This window comes from Aplidium turbinatum, chromosome 6, assembly GCF_918807975.1.
Source record: "Aplidium turbinatum chromosome 6, kaAplTurb1.1, whole genome shotgun sequence".
Taxonomy (NCBI): Eukaryota; Metazoa; Chordata; class Ascidiacea; order Aplousobranchia; family Polyclinidae; genus Aplidium; species Aplidium turbinatum.
Window position 1 is genome coordinate 7,936,880 of NC_137477.1, and position 16,975 is coordinate 7,953,854.

The 16,975-nt window shown below is 38.8% G+C and overlaps 1 protein-coding gene across 1 annotated transcript; it reads right to left on the reverse strand.

Moving 5' to 3' along the window:
- Positions 1–8,529: 8,529 nt before the first annotated feature.
- LOC145772370 (uncharacterized) lies at positions 8,530–14,325 on the reverse strand. The gene is made up of 3 exons (XM_082584248.1): positions 10,953–14,325; positions 10,069–10,808; positions 8,530–9,882 (listed from the first exon to the last, which is right to left on the reverse strand). Exons 1-3 carry the CDS (start codon positions 14,323–14,325, stop codon positions 8,530–8,532), a joined length of 5,466 nt encoding a protein of 1,821 aa, XP_082440374.1.
- Positions 14,326–16,975: the final 2,650 nt, after the last annotated feature.

Consider the following 16,975-nt stretch of genomic DNA (forward strand, 5'->3'; position numbering starts at 1 on the left):
AAATTTTTTAGAAATATCCGAATCCAATCCTGATCCAAAAATAATAGGAAAAGCAATATCCAATCCAGATCCGAATATCCGAAAACTAGCATTATACTTATAGCAGACATATGTTACACTAACATTTTTTTCTTACCCTGTCCCTACCATCCTTGTCTCAATGGCAGCATAATGAATTTATACTGATATTAAAGTAGCACTCAGCTTACCAGTAATCAATCTGAAACACAACAATAAACGACAATAACAAAACAAAGAAAATAGCAGTGTAAGCATGCACAGTTGCACACACTTATCAAAAGCATACTGTTTTTGAATAAAATGATACAAATTATGTCATTATAAGATCAGTGTATAATAAATTGTCACTAATCACATGCTCACTTCCATGAACCATACAGAAATGTAAGTCGTTCAGAAAACTATTCTTCCTCAGACCTAAACAAAGAGTTGAGTACAAGTAAAGCATTAACAGTTGATAATGTGAATAAAATCTAAAATGTCAAGTCAAAAGCATAATAGTAGCCTATACTGCACAGAAACAGGAGATCTACTATGGCAAACTTTTTAGCTTCTGCTGGGCACCGGCCAGCACTTTCTAGTACCGAGGTAGGCTACTTTCATCAACCTCTTAGCGTGGCGTGCCTGCCTTTGCTTAGTTGCCGGTTTACCTCTGCTGCTTTGACTGCGACTGTGCGACAGACTGCGAGTGGCGAGTCCCGTACATCGGTATCAGACTAGTGCTGCCAGATCTAAGGAGGCTAGCTTCCCTGAAACGTAGAACAGCAACTACATGGAATTTATGTCATTCAATTTATTAAAACGTAACTAAACAAAGTTAAACAGATTCGGATTCGGATAATCCGGCTCCGGATCCAGCTTGGAAAAAATTGAATCCAATCCAATCCGGATCCGAAAAATTTCTTCAAATCCGGCAGGATCAGACTCCAAAAATCCGGATCCTGAACAACACTGATAGCTTTCGAGCTTAGGGTTTCCGAACGAAAAAAAACTGATCCGTGTTTCCAATTTAAATTTGAAGTTTCATAACTGATTTTCTTGAAAAGTTGAAAGTTTACGTTTACGACAGTTTAATTTCTTGAAAGTTTACACGGCAAGCGGCGCGGCTTTGTCATTTTAACCTTCCACGCGGCGCGACACGCGGCGAAAAAGTCAAAAGCGGCCGCGTACGCAGCGCGACGCGGCTTGCATCACTAATAGACATGGGTTTCGCATTGTTGAAGTGTTGCCGGAGAATTATTTCATCCGTTAGGTATCGCTAAATGGTGAGCAATCTTAAAGTGCGTTAGTCAAGTGCATACCCGGAAAGCCGAACGAGAGCCGCGTGATTTTCAGTCCGGTGTATAACCATTGAGATAACGGGGCGGACTATTCATTTTATTTTCTTTGTTGAAACTTTAGAGAAAAAATTGGCTACTGGAGAAATAAAATACAGTAAAAAAAAAACAACAGGAAAAGGTAGCAAAACCGTAATGGTGTAAGTTTAAGACATAGCCTACATGCTGCATGTACACTGTACAAGATCCAATTGAATAGTATTTGTATTGATGAATATAATTAGGCACGGACAAGGCCACTTAACCGTACCTGTTACTGGCGTAGACCCTATGGTCTCGCCCTCTGCTAATTCAGCAATTTCACATAAAAGCAGTGACGCTAGAAACCTGAGATTTCTTGACTTTTACTTTTTTTTCTTGCCCCAACTTTTAATCCCGATTATGTTGGCATCGAATAATTGTGAAGTTCACAATAAACCTTTTGTCACAGCCAGTTATAAAATGCAAGAAATTTGCTGATATTCAATAGCTTGATTAACAGTTTACTATTAGTGTGCGGTTTCATTTTGTGTTTGTTACTCATTACGCGACGGCGCTAAATTCCATTCGGTACCCAGGCAGCAAAATCCGTCATTTTTACATTGATTCAACGTCGATTTTGCTGTCTGGGTAGGGAGTTGGTCTTTGACGCGATATGAGTCATTCTTTGCTGACAGACAATAATTAGGAAAGTAATTTGTTATTTGCGCAAATTGCTTTGTAGTGCAAAAAGTGCATGGAATACTGTTTGCACAGAAATGGAAAAACAAAATTGATGAAATTCTGTGTTCAATGCAAGAAGACTTTCAAAATAAAATGTGAACTGAGAAATTTGACCAAGAAATGGCGAAAATGGGTCAAAAACCGAGTCTTTATCACCTTTTCTACCTAAAATACACAATCACGAATATATTTTGCAAAATAAATTGATTGAAGTGATAGATAAGGCTTTTGACCAACGGCATACTTTTTCCCGTTGTTATTTGATATAAGCCGACGAAGTAATTAGCAATAAGAGAGACGTAGACCTGATGGTCTCGGCCAGTAGGCTACCTCTTGCCGCCAAAAAGAAGCAGTAATAGATACGGTTAACCTGATAGTTAAAACAAGTAGCCTAGGCCCTAGATAAATTAGGCTAGTTAAAAAAATCAGTCGTCTCCTCGTTCCTAAAACAACTGGAGTGCTAATTTAGAAACAAGCTCAAAAGTTCAAAATTCAAGAATTTGGGCCAAGTATGACATAAAAATCAAAAAAGAATAGCATTCTACCCATTTAATGTATGAAAGTTGGTAAACAGTAGCCAAATATAAATACCAAATGAAACTTAGGCCTACGCAACAGCTAGAAAAAAACGATGAATCAAAAAAATGAATGAATGCAACGAGTCCAAAAACCGCATAGCCTACTGTTGTTCTTTAGCATTTTGCGTAGGCTACTGCAAATCGGATCAGAAGTAAATGAGGAGTGTTCAGCAATCAATGAAATATGCTGTTGTATCATCAACTTGTTCACAGACCAATCCAATACGAAACCAATACGCTTACGATGTCTCCAGAACTAAAACCAATAGTCATTCTGGAAATTTTTTAAGCAGCAAACAAAATACAACATGACTGCATTAATGGAATACAAACAAATAAACAAACCAGGCAAGCGTATACATTACAATTTACAGCAGATGAATTGATTGTTACACTTTTGGCTGTTCGTTTAGCCTACTACTTGATGCCCTTTGAGGTCAATTCATGTGAATATTTATCACAGCAGCGCACAAAGAAAAGTGACCCTACTGGTGTATAAAATGGTTTTCAGTTCCACAGAGTTTCCAATCCCTGGTAACATCATCAGCTCAATTGGTTAACGCGTCACTTCTGAAACGAAAAAACTTCAAGATCAATAGCGGCGCTGGTTTGTTTGTTTGTTTTTGTTTTATTATCTTTATCCTGCATTGCGGGAAAGCGGACTTGAGCGCTATGCATCAGTGTACGCCTTCCGACGTACACCTGACCCACGCTGCAGCCGACGGCAATGTCTGTTTCCGGTTGTCTGCTCTACTTATGACTTAAATTTGGTACTACCCATTACTCAAAATCGATCACTGGGTAGAGACAATTATCGCAAAGTTTCTTGCCCAGAGAAACAACAGCAAGTGCGGGTGGCTGGAGTCAAACATGCAGGCTCTCGACTGGGAGCCCAACGCGCTAACCACTCGGCCACTGCTTCGAGTCTCGGGGTGTGCGCTGGAGCAACGCACGTTAAGGACTGCTTTCCATTCAGTGGCATCTAATGGATGGAATAAATCCCCGGCAACAAGGCTTCAACAATCGGAAACTTCACTCTGTCAATCTCGGTGACCGGGCCTGCGTCAGTGATTCAAAGCCTCTACGAGTATGCGAAACGGTAGGCACTTTAACAAGCAGATTTCTAATAAACCACGAACCAATCAGAAGCTATGCTGTTCATGACGTCATCAAAGTTGCGTTTAAGAAGAATAAAGGAAAAACGCATATTATAGCTAAATTAAATCAATGCTTTGCCATCGGTTGACTTGGCGCATTGGGTTAGGGCGGTGGTAGTCATTACATTGACGTGGGTTTGATTCCCACCTCTGTTATAGCTCTTTTTTCTTCTGTGATTACCAAACAAAGTTCAAAGTAATAATTAATTCTCTGGCTGAATGCTTGTTCACAATTGGACAGATAACGTAGCATCTCATTGGTTCGTGGTTGGATTGGACAGAAGTCCGTGGATTAGATATCTGCATGTTAAAGTGCCTTCCATGCGAAACCGCCAGGATTAAGCTCTGCAAGAAGCTTTCCCAGTCCGAGGATAAAAATTCAATCAATATTTTTTTTCATGGAGAGGCCGTTTTTAACAAACTTCGGATTGGAATTGTGGGCTATAGGCTAGTCTACCAGTGATTTTCAAGTATCGCAGCCTGTAAGCTTCACTGCTCAGTCAAATTTTGCTTGAATTTATTTTAGTCAGTTTGCTTAAAGAGATCACTAGTGTAAGTCTGCCTCCAAGGTTGTTTCCTTTTTTGTTCAGTAGCCTATTTTTTTCTGTTGCTGTATCTTGTTTTTCTCTCTGCAGTTATCACGACCGCTCACGCTGAGTTTAGCATCCTAACAAGTTGTCTTTTATTGTTTTTTTTATGTGTAAGATCGTATAGCGGTGCGGGTTGTCTGATGTTAAAACACCTGATCTACACTGAGGTGATTCCACTTGAACTTGTCTGCTCGCATACCACCAACAAGCTGGGATGATTCATACCAACGAGTGGAAAATTCATAAATTCATTTAAGTTGGGGAAGGTGATACCTATCTTTAAAAAGGGTAGCTGCAAAGATTCAAACAACTACAGACCAGTCAGCCTACTACCTGTTTTTTCAAAGATATTAGAAAGACTCATGTACAACAGATTATACTCGTTTTTAATTAGACATAAATTTTTCTATAACAATCAATTTGGTTTCAGAAAAAATCATTCCACAAGCCATGCTGCTTCAATGCTAATAGATAGTATCACTAGTATACTCAATGACAACCACCCTGCATTAGGAATCTTTCTTGATTTATCTAAAGCATTTGACACCATTGACCATAAAATATTGCTAGCTAAATTATATCATTTCGGAATAAGAGGCGTGGCCTATGATTGGTTCATGAGTTACCTGAGTAATAGAAAACAAAGAGTGGTCTTCAATGGCACACTATCTTCTAATGTTAACAACATATCTTTGGGTGTCCCACAAGGGTCTATCTTAGGCCCTCTTCTATTCCTGATTTATGTAAATGACTTTCCTAACTGCATTCAACACGGAACTGCAATTATGTTTGCAGATGACACCACCATTATATATAAAAATAAAACCGTTTCTACGGTATATGATACGGCAAATCAAGAACTTGTATGCATAGATCAATGGCTATCAACAAATCGATTGTCTCTAAATGTCACCAAAACCAAACATATATTATTTTCAAGTCAAGGAAGCAAGACACTATCATACCACCCACCCTTGAATATTCGAAAAAGCAACATAGAACAAGTTGCCTCAATAAAGTTTCTGGGAATAATTGTAAACGAGCATTTGTCATGGAAATCTCATATGGAAATCTTGCTTCAAAAAATAAGATCAACACTCTGCGTGACAAAAAAAATTAAGCCTTTCCTAAACAAACAAGCACTTCTCTCCATTTACCATTCTCTAGTTGAGAGTCAGATATTATATTGCATCTCAACGTGGTGTCATGAAAACAAAACTATATTGCAAAAGCTACAACGTACATGCAATAACTTTCTTCGTACTGTATTTGACATTGACCGCAGAGAAAGCATAAAAGGTGTAATGGAACTCAATAATTTAAAATCAATTAACCACATGAAAACTACAGAGATTGCAACTTTTATGTTTAAATATTCAAAAAAGCTGCTTCCCACAACATTCAATGATATACTTATGTGTAAACAATCAAGTAGCCTAACAACAAGAAGTAATTCTCCTTATATTCCGATATATTGCCGAATTAACACTTGCAAACAATCAATACGGTACATGGGGCCAATAGTTTGGAACAAGCTTCCCCCTACTATAAGAAATGAATGTAAAACTGTAAAAGGCTTTAAATCAAAAATAAACAAGCTAAATCTTCCTTGAAATAATCCCATCTAAGTATTACATCATGCACCAAACATACTAATATATAAAAGATATATAAAAATATATATATATATAGATATATATAAATATATTTTTGATTTAAAAGATATATATATATACATATATATATTTTTTTTTTGCCCAGCAATGATAAGCCAATGTGTGTAGATTTATTAGCAAAATAGTAAGATTGTAAGTATTCCTACTGGCCTTCTGGTTCTTGTGTTTTTTTGTCCACAGAAGTTCTACAGAGTCTGCAGAAGTTTTTCCATCCTTTTTGACCAATCTCCATCTTTCGGTGAAGCGGTGGCCAGTTGTTTTATTTCAATATCTTGGACTGGATCGTCATGCTATTGTCTGATTGTTTATCTATTTTTATTTTTTTTTTTTTTTAACGTAATATGCCAAATTGGATATTTTTTGTCACTTTAATATGGTTTAACGTGTAAAACATACGGTAACCCAAATTTATCATATTACTGGGACATACCACTACTACATCCCAGCTGGCGATGCCTGTCATTTTTGCATTAATACAACGTTAGCTAACGTTGGATCGGTGTGGAAGTGGCGAGTTTAGCTGACTGGGGTCTAAAATTATCGCTTTATCAACGCAACTTTTATCAAAGCACGCTTGATATCTTTAAGACATAACTTCCCTGGGTATAATTGAATTTCCGCAAGATGATGATGTTGTTTTTTGCTAGTTTGTTTTTTTGTCATTGTTTCATGTCGTCAAGTTATAGCCTATCTATTTTGTGAGTCGTGCAAGGCCTGGTGCGTTGCGCTTGAAATGGCTTTGCCCGTGGTAGGATTTCTTTGTGGGGTTTTCTTTGCCTGCCTTGCTCTTTGCTATGAGCTAAACGCATCAAGACGTGTTCCCCTTACGACCATCAGCACTCTTGATAACGCACCATGGCCGATCTTCATAGCAACTGTCCATACAAATTTTCAATATATCAGCTAAAGTTATGTAGGCTAATAAAGTTATAGCCTATAGGCTATATGTTTATTTGTTTTGTAACATTTTTTATTTTTTTAATTTTCCCTTTATATCTTAAATTTTACTGAAGGTGTTGCGACCGTGCCAAATTTTTTTCAACTCAATAACTTACTTCGATCACAAGCACGTTTTAACGTTCGCGTTTTGTCGCTTCTACCTTTTTCTTGACCTTTGCTATGTTGATGTGTATTGTGTTGATATGATGGTCAGAAATAAAAAAACAACTGAACTGAACTGAACTGAACTGAACTGAACTATGTTGGAAAAACGCGCAATTGTCTTCGAAGCACTCAATTTGTCCTCGTCAGGTCGCGGTTTTTCTCTGGGGAAAATAACCGTGACTTTACGAATACGAAAACGTATAATAATAATAAACAGTTACCACAATATACAAGTAGACATCATACGTTTGGTATGTTAAACTTCATAAGAGATGTACGGCTGGTTAACAAATGAGACAAACTATGAATAAAATGAAAATCATATTTACCGGTTGTTGACAACCCCTTTTCCAGAATGCATTTACAAGGTGATACGCCTAAGCATTATATCACGACTAAATAGAATAGAATTATAGTTAACAAATACTCCAGAAAGTCTAATATAACCTTTCTTAAATTACGATCAAGAGTTCATTTCAATAGCTCAGTTAACAAATACAGTAATCTATTTCTAAACTGCTAAACAATTCTATCCATTAATACGTGTGAAATTGACACAAAGGAATGTTCGCGTAGCTGAGCTATTATTGCTGAATTAGAGAAATAACGCAAAGTTCTTCTATTTAAAGCCATGAATTAGGAAAAAGGCTATTCCTGATGCTGAATGTAAAAACGTTACAGTTGCATAAAAAGGCCGTTCGTTGACGTTGATGCTGAGTATTTCACAATACAACAAATCTTTAAGAAATTGACACAAAGGAATACGTTTACAGACAAGCGAACCCATTTAGCATAGAATCAACGTCAAACTGTGCTATGCCAACGTATACACAGATGTAATCTCACAATAATTAATCAACTGGAAGGAATCCGACAACACAGGCTATTTTCGATGCGTTGAAAGTTAAAAATAACACTATTTCAGAAATATGGGCGCCACTATATGACTAAAGGAGGCATAGACTCCTTTTTAGTCTGAAAACTGTCAGAATCTAAGATAGTTAATAGACTTGTTTTTTCCGGACGCTACAGACAAAGGGAGAATTTAAATGTTGTTTCTATAATCCAACAGACAACCAAATTTCCAGATAGGAAAATTTTGATTTCGCTCACACAACTTTTATATTCACAAAAGTGATGTTACATCCTCCCCCTTAAAATGCTAACGATGGATGAGATACATTTTACAAACACACAAACATCACTACTTCTATGTTACACTACTACAAACAAGTGTCCTTTACATATACAGTACATAATTAGGCCTACGTATGTGCATACAACTCATTTAGTGTCTCTCGTTGTAAGCATGCTACCAAACATAATGTCGATCATTGTTCTTTTACTATTTCCGTAATGTCATCTTATTTCGAGGCGATACCATCTGCTTCCTGGATGAGGCACAGTTTTGCTATAGGCCGTTGAATACTTCCCGACTGCGTGAGAACTTCTACAATTCGAACGACTCCTTTTTTGTCAGGAAAGGATCTGGTAACGCGACCCATTCTCCATCTTCCACGAGGAACATTGTTGTCAACAACAAGAACGATATCGTCTTGGTGAAGGTTACGTTTCACGTCTGGCCACTTTTGGCGTAAGGCAATGGTTGGAAGGTACTCGCGAGACCACCTTTTCCAAAATTGATCTGCCAGGTATTGGACTTGTCTCCAACGACGCCTTGTGTAATTATCTTTTTGGTTAAACAAGCCTGGCGGCAAATTGCTTTCAGGTCTCAGTAATAACAAGTGGTTTGGCGTAAGTATCTCGTCGGCGGTTGGATCAATAGCGACGGGAACTAAAGGACGAGAATTAAGAATTTTCTCAACTTCAAGGAATAGGGTGTGCAAGACATCATCTGTAAGGGTTTGTGACTTTAACAGGGCATTAAAAATTCGGCGGATTGAACGAATCATCCTTTCCCAAGCTCCCCCCATATGGCTAGCTGTTGGTGGGTTAAAATTCCATTTTATTTGTTCTTGTTGAAAGAACGTTCCTATATTTTCTTGATTAAGAGCTTGAAGAGATTCTCGCAAAATTCTCTCGGCTCCAACAAAGTTGCTACCGTTGTCGGAAAACACTTCTTTGGGTTTACCTCTGCGGCTGACAAAACGGCGAAAAGCGTTGATGAAGGAATCGGTAGAAAGATCATGAGCAACTTCAACATGGACAGCTCTCATGGTGAGGCATGAAAAGACACACCCGTAACGCTTTTCTAAACTGCGTGTACGTTTAGTATAGAATGGACCAAAATAATCTATTCCTACATGTGAGAAAGGAGGCTCATCCGGTTTCAGACGAGCAGGAGGAAGAGCTGACATAAGTTGCTGAGAACCAAGTGCGCTACGTTTGCGACACAGAACACACTTACTAATTTCTTTTCTGACAGCAGCTCCACCCTTTATGATCCAAAAACGTTGGCGAAGCGATGTCCATGTATGGGACATACCAGAATGGCCAACCAGGACATGGTGGTTTCGAATGAACAAAGTTGTCAAATGATGTTGATAGGGCAATATTGCTGGGTGTTTGGATTCGAAAAGTATCGGTGCATTTTCTAACCGTCCACCAACTCGAAGAACACCACTCATCAGGCATGGACTCAACTTCGAAACACATCGAAGATTCGGAAGACTCTTTAATTCCCTTTTGAGTGCTTTGCTAGAAGAAGAAGAAGAAGAATTCTTAAGAATTACAAACACAGGCGAAAAGACTTGCTTCTGTACATAAGATATGAGACGTAACTCAGCGATGTACAGTTCATCAGCAGTAAGACGTCCCGGAGTTACAGAAGACCTGTCTTGGACAAACTTGCAAAACCGTTTTAGCCATGCTGTGGCCTTTTTTAAACGGTGCAAGGTCGAAAAATAACTAATTAGATTGTCTACGGCTACTGTCTGACTTACCTGAACTGCAGAGACAATATTAGGCTCAAGAGGCTGAAAATCTAAAGGAAGAGACTCAAAATTTACTTCTGAAGCGGGAATAGAAGGCCAGAAGTCTTCTGTTTTCCACAAGAACTTCGGAGCTTTTAGCCATCGAGACTTCAACAACTGAATTACAGATAGGCCGCGAGATGCATCGTCGGCTGGATTGATATGAGAATTGACGTGCCTCCATTGGGAAGGCGTAGTTTGTCGATGAATTTTTGCCAAACGGTTTGACACAAAGGTCCTAAATCGTTTGTTTTCATTATTAATACTCCTTCTTACCGCACTAGAGTCAGTCCAAAAGATTGACTGACAGTTTGAATAATCAAGTTGAGAACGAAGCCACTTGTCGGCTTTAACTGCCAACACCGCTGCTACAAGTTCCAGTCTTGGAATACTTTCTGATTTGGGTGGTGTAACTTTAGCTTTGCCACACACAAAAGAACAATGAATAGATCCCGTATCGTCGACCAGGCGCAAGTAAGATACAAACCCGTAACCTTGAACAGAAGCATCCGAAAAGTGATGAAGTTGATGACTAACAACTTTACCAAAGTTAAGAGGTTTAAAACAACGAAATAAATTCAACTCACCAAGATCATGCAGTTGCTTAAACCATGTTTGCCACTCAAGTACATCTGAATTCCGCAGTTGATCATCCCAGCCAAGTTTTTGCTGAATGATGTTTTGCTGCAGAATTCTAGCAGTCAGCACGACTGGAGCAATGAAACCCAATGGGTCATACAGAGAATTAACAGCAGATAGAATGGAACGTCTCGTAAACGTTTTCAACTCAAAATTGTCTTAAACCTGAAACGCAAATTGGTCATTGGAAACGTTCCAAGAAACACCTAGCACACGTTCCTTCAACGGACTGTTGAGATCAACATTCATAACAGATTTCGCTCTATCATTTTCAGGAATAGTTTTAAGAACTTCCTGACTCGTTGAAATCCATTTTGTAAGGTTAAAGCCACCAATTTGAAGCAACTCTCTAAGCTGTTTGACTAAAAGAACAGCGTCATCTACAGAACTAGCAGACGTTAGACAATCGTCTACATAAAAATCATTTTTAACAACATCACATGTAGCAGAGTTGAAGTTTGAACCGAACTCTTGTTCAGTTTGCCTCAGACAGAAGGTCGCACAACAAGGTGAAGATGGAGCACCAAAGATGTGTACCAGCATACGATGGCTGACGGGAGGTTTAGAAAGATCTCCTCCAGGCCACCAAAGAAAACGAAATGCATCTTTGTCATGTTCTTTTATTTTAACTTGATGAAACATCGCTTCTACATCTGCTACCAAGGCAATTGGCTCTCTGCGAAAGCGTGTCAATACACTAACAAGGCTATTTACAAGATCAGGACCTTGCAGCAAGGCATCATTTAAAGCTACCCCTCTGTGCTGAGCAGCGCAGTCAAACACTATTCTGACTTTGTCTGGTTTGCGGGGATGAATCACTGGATGATGTGGCAAGTACCAAACACGTTTTTGCCCTTGTTCATCATCACTACTTGATTCGTTTACAACCTCTGCATGGTTGTTTTCTAGATACTCCTGCATTTTTGACGCATATTTTTGCTTTAATTGATCGTCACGTTCAAAGCGTTTCTTCAAAGAATTTAAGCGCTTTGTTGCCATCAAGCGACTATTTTCAGGCAAACTTACGTCCTTCCGCCAGGGTAGCGGTGCGTAATAGTGACCATCAGTGCGTGACACCTCTTCACGTAGCACTTTAAGAACATGTCTGTCTTGCACAGACGATGGAAAAGAAAGCTCTTCCGGTTTGAAATCTTCAAACCAAGACTGTTGGATTGCATTGTCCAATTTTTCATCTGAATGAATAAAATTAGATAGAATGTTGTTTTGATTTTTTGATGATCCCAAAAGTGACCAACCTAAGGGTGTTTTTATTGCACTGGGTTCACCATTGTTTCCTTCTCTCTGCTCTAAAACTTTATGAGCCTTTAAAACATCGATGCCAATTAAGATTGAGACATGGGCGTTTTCTAAAGTTTCAAAATTTAAATCTTTCAAATAAGGAAATTTGGAAACATCGTCGCAAGAAAGATTAGGATTTGGAGACACTGGTATTTTGTCTATGGCGTAGGCTTGCACTGTTTCAAAGTTGACCTTTTCATCTAAAGAAGAAATTGAGACACTGACTCTTTTACTTTTAATAGTATCTAAGCTTTTATTTACAGTGCTCAGCTTTATTTGGCTGGGCTCGCCCTCTAAGTCAAGCGACGCGATCAAACTGTGATCGCAGAAAGTTGCATCCGATCCAGTGTCGAGAAAGGCGTAAGTTTTAACTTCTTTCCCATTAGCCCTTGCTTTAATAGGAACGACGTTAAAGAAACTTTTATGACCTAACACTGAATCGGAAGAAACAGAAGTTGAAAGCAACTTACCTGTGTTGACTCGAGTGACATCAGGAGACGCTTTACTAGAGACGTAGTGCATCAAAGAATGGTGATGACCTTTGCAACCCTTTTCGGTACATGTACTCTCAAACCTACAATCTGAAGTGGCATGTTTATTGAAACAATTAAAACAACGCCTCTCTTTGTTTAGAAAATCTCGGCGATCCTGTAAAGAAATTTTGGAAAACTCATTACACTTATAAAGTATATGATTTCCAGAGCAAAAGAAACACTGGCGACCGGCAAATCGCTGTCTTTGTCGTGTTTTGCCTTCAAAGGATTGTGACGCACGATTACCACGGGTGGCTGAAACCGTAGCACAAGTTCGCTGACTGCTGATTTTTTGTCCACTACGACCAAAAGAATTTACGTGGCGCTTAGAACTTTCGCTTTCAATTTTAGTAGGATAAGCATTTAAAAGTTTTGCTTCATCTTCTACGAATTCGACGAAGTCCCGAAAGGTAGAAGCCCTTTGTTGTCTGCATTGAATTTTTGCGTACTTTCTCTTCCAAGAATTGTTTATACACGGCGGTAACTTGTCAGCAAGATCATCTAAGTAAGAGTTTAATTCGTAAGAATGTCCATGGCTATCTAAGGTTTCGTAACACTTTCTCAAAGCTGTGGAGAAGCTATGCATTGCTTCTTTGTCGAGATGTTTGATTGCAGAGATTTTAAGCAACTGTCGTTTAAAAGATTCTGCTATGACGCGCGGCTGCCCAAACAAGTCATGCAAAATTGTTAACGCTTTACTGTAGCCTTCTTCAGGCGTTTTAAGTGAAGGACAGTGACTAATCGAGTTATGCGCTTTGCCAGTTGTGTATAGAAGTAAGTAACTCAGTTTTTTGCTGGGGCTTATATCTGCGCAATTTATAGTTTCTTCGAAATGACGGAAGAAAGAAAAATAGTCTTTAGGATCCCCTGAAAATTTGGGGCATTCATATTTTGGCATATTCATGCCAGCGCTAACGGCAGTAACTATTCCTGCTAGAATAGCAGAGTCATTCTTCATAGAAAATTGTTCGTTAATTTTAACATTTGGCAAGGGAAGGTTCTGTGCTGGAACACCGGGATTAGGCACATCGGCATTAAAGCTAGAACACCCAGGATTTATATGACAAGAACTGGAACGAAACATTGTTGACTGTACCTTGTTTGGGTTGAGATGGTCGAAGGGTTGAGATCGAATGTTTCGCAGAGAACCTTCTTGGGAGTTGACCTCCCAGACCTCGGCTTCTAACCGGGCTGCTTCCAGAACGCGACGGTCTTCAGCGGCGGCGAGTTCGGCCTTCAACTTAGCTTCAGCGGCAGCTCGTTCGGCCTTCAACTTAGCTTCCCTTTCTTCTTCCAGACGACGTTGTTGATTGTGTTTTACCGCCAGTTGCGCAAGTTCCAATTTGGCTCGCAGCGTCTTTTGTTTAGAACTCCTGCAAGATCTCGAAGTCGTCGTCATATGGCTACCGGTTTTAGAGCCATTTTTGGAACGTTGCAAAACACGAATTATATCAATAGAAGGAGTATGACCACTCTCGTGTTCATCATCCTGCTCTCGCAACCAGCCTTCAACAAAAGTCAAGAATTCGTCTTTACCACGAGAATAGTCATCTTTACTAAAAGTACAAGATTCCAGAAGTGGTTTATCAGCAGAAATGTCAACACAAAGTGCCATAAGAGAACTGAACAAATTATCTAAATCAGGAAGACGAGCGCGTACCGTTTTTGCGCAATGGGGAGTCTTCATAAGGTTATTGATTTCAAGATAGAAATCATTTAAATTTTTAACAGCAGTTTCAATAGTTTCACAGGCCATTTTGCTATAAAATTTCCCACTTCTTAACATTCAAAGAGTTTTAAGAAAGAGGAAAAAGCGATATAACAATACTAAGTAAACTTCTTCAAGAGATCAACGAGAACTGCCAATCGTTATTCGAACGATGACAAACGAGTCGCAACTCTGCGACCAGAAAATTTCTTACTAAAAGAAATAATTCTGTACACTACCGGTTTATACTTACGACCGGATCAATCGGTTGATACCTCCGTCAACCGAGAAAAACTTTCAATGTAAGATCGTATAGCGGTGCGGGTTGTCTGATGTTAAAACACCTGATCTACACTGAGGTGATTTCCACTTGAAATTGTCTGCTCGCATACCACCAACAAGCTGGGATGATTGTTCTATGTTGGAAAAACGCGCAATTGTCTTCGAAGCACTCAATTTGTCCTCGTCAGGTCGCGGTTTTTCTCTGGGGAAAATAACCGTGACTTTACGAATACGAAAACGTATAATAATAATAAACAGTTACCACAATATACAAGTAGACATCATACGTTTGGTATGTTAAACTTCATAAGAGATGTACGGCTGGTTAACAAATGAGACAAACTATGAATAAAATGAAAATCATATTTACCGGTTGTTGACAACCCCTTTTCCAGAATGCATTTACAAGGTGATACGCCTAAGCATTATATCACGACTAAATAGAATAGAATTATAGTTAACAAATACTCCAGAAAGTCTAATATAACCTTTCTTAAATTACGATCAAGAGTTCATTTCAATAGCTCAGTTAACAAATACAGTAATCTATTTCTAAACTGCTAAACAATTCTATCCATTAATACGTGTGAAATTGACACAAAGGAATGTTCGCGTAGCTGAGCTATTATTGCTGAATTAGAGAAATAACGCAAAGTTCTTCTATTTAAAGCCATGAATTAGGAAAAAGGCTATTCCTGATGCTGAATGTAAAAACGTTACAGTTGCATAAAAAGGCCGTTCGTTGACGTTGATGCTGAGTATTTCACAATACAACGAATCTTTAAGAAATTGACACAAAGGAATACGTTTACAGACAAGCGAACCCATTTAGCATAGAATCAACGTCAAACTGTGCTATGCCAACGTATACACAGATGTAATCTCACAATAATTAATCAACTGGAAGGAATCCGACAACACAGGCTATTTTCGATGCGTTGAAAGTTAAAAATAACACTATTTCAGAAATATGGGCGCCACTATATGACTAAAGGAGGCATAGACTCCTTTTTAGTCTGAAAACTGTCAGAATCTAAGATAGTTAATAGACTTGTTTTTTCCGGACGCTACAGACAAAGGGGGAATTTAAATGTTGTTTCTATAATCCAACAGACAACCAAATTTCCAGATAGGAAAATTTTGATTTCGCTCACACAACTTTTATATTCACAAAAGTGATGTTACATTATGGGAGTGACTATTCTTGTCCACTGCATTTTTATTTCTAACAAGTAGGCTACTGGGGAACGTTCAAATATTACGTAACGCCTTCGAGGGGGAGGGGGGTTATGCAAAGCGTTACGTTAGCGTCAATCGGGGGGGAGGGGGTTCAAGCAAAACGTTACGTAACGCTTTCGAGTACAAAATGGTAGTTTTTTGTGCTGAATTCGTAGTGAAAAAGCGTTACATGGGGGAGGGGGGATTGAAAAAAGCGTTACGTTGGCGTTACATGGGGGAGAGGGGGTCAAAAATTCGGAAAAAAAGCGTTACGTAATATTTGAACGTTCCCTAGGCCTAGATTTGGTGGCTGTGCAAATTAAAAATATTAATTTCCAAACACTGTTTTACCGATGCACGTTTTAAACCTTTTGGTTTTGCTATCTTTTCTTTTTGGTGTCAAATTCGTGTGTTTACTTTATCGTTCTTTTCATTTTTGCATCAGCAGGGAAAACTAAAATTGAATGGAATTATAGAACTGTCTTGAAAGCAATGCCTTTAGCCGTACGTGTTCGGTGGCAATGGTTGTCTGGGCTCGACCAAGTCGGTTTGATTCGGAAAAAATGCTTGTCAAGCGACTGTAGAAGTCTGCCTCGGATGGAATGGCGCACATGTCATTGCTGCAGTAGTTCTCTTCATCTGCGCGGAATGTTACATTCATGTTGGCTTCTCACTTCGATGCTGCTATATTTTTCAACAGCGAGAATTTGTTCTTTGATTTAAATAAAACATGGTCATTTCTGTACTCTAAAAACGTTGTTTTTCTGTTTACATGACTTAATCAACAACTATTTCTGTTTGTAGCCTATGACTTTTCCACACACTTGTCATCTATTAAAGGAAGTCGATGCACCGCTGTGGCCAAGGCAAACATGACATGCAATGTGATGGTCTTCTTGGCAGTCAGTACAAACTACGCGCCAAGTAGGCTACATCAGAAACCATTGCGCGTCGCTCATTAGACTGAGATGCGTAGATAGAGGGCGTGGCTCTAAATCGGTAGACGTAGGTTCGGTACTCCATCGGGTCATAAGATTTTAAAAAATAGTAATAAATCTTTGCGCACGGCACAATCTAACTTGGTTGATCATTGCATTCCAGTAAAGAATAGGGTTCGGTAATCCAATTATCATGGGAAGAGCTTTAGTGAAAAATCTGGAAAAATTACCAACGACAAAACCAAAAACAACACTTTCAT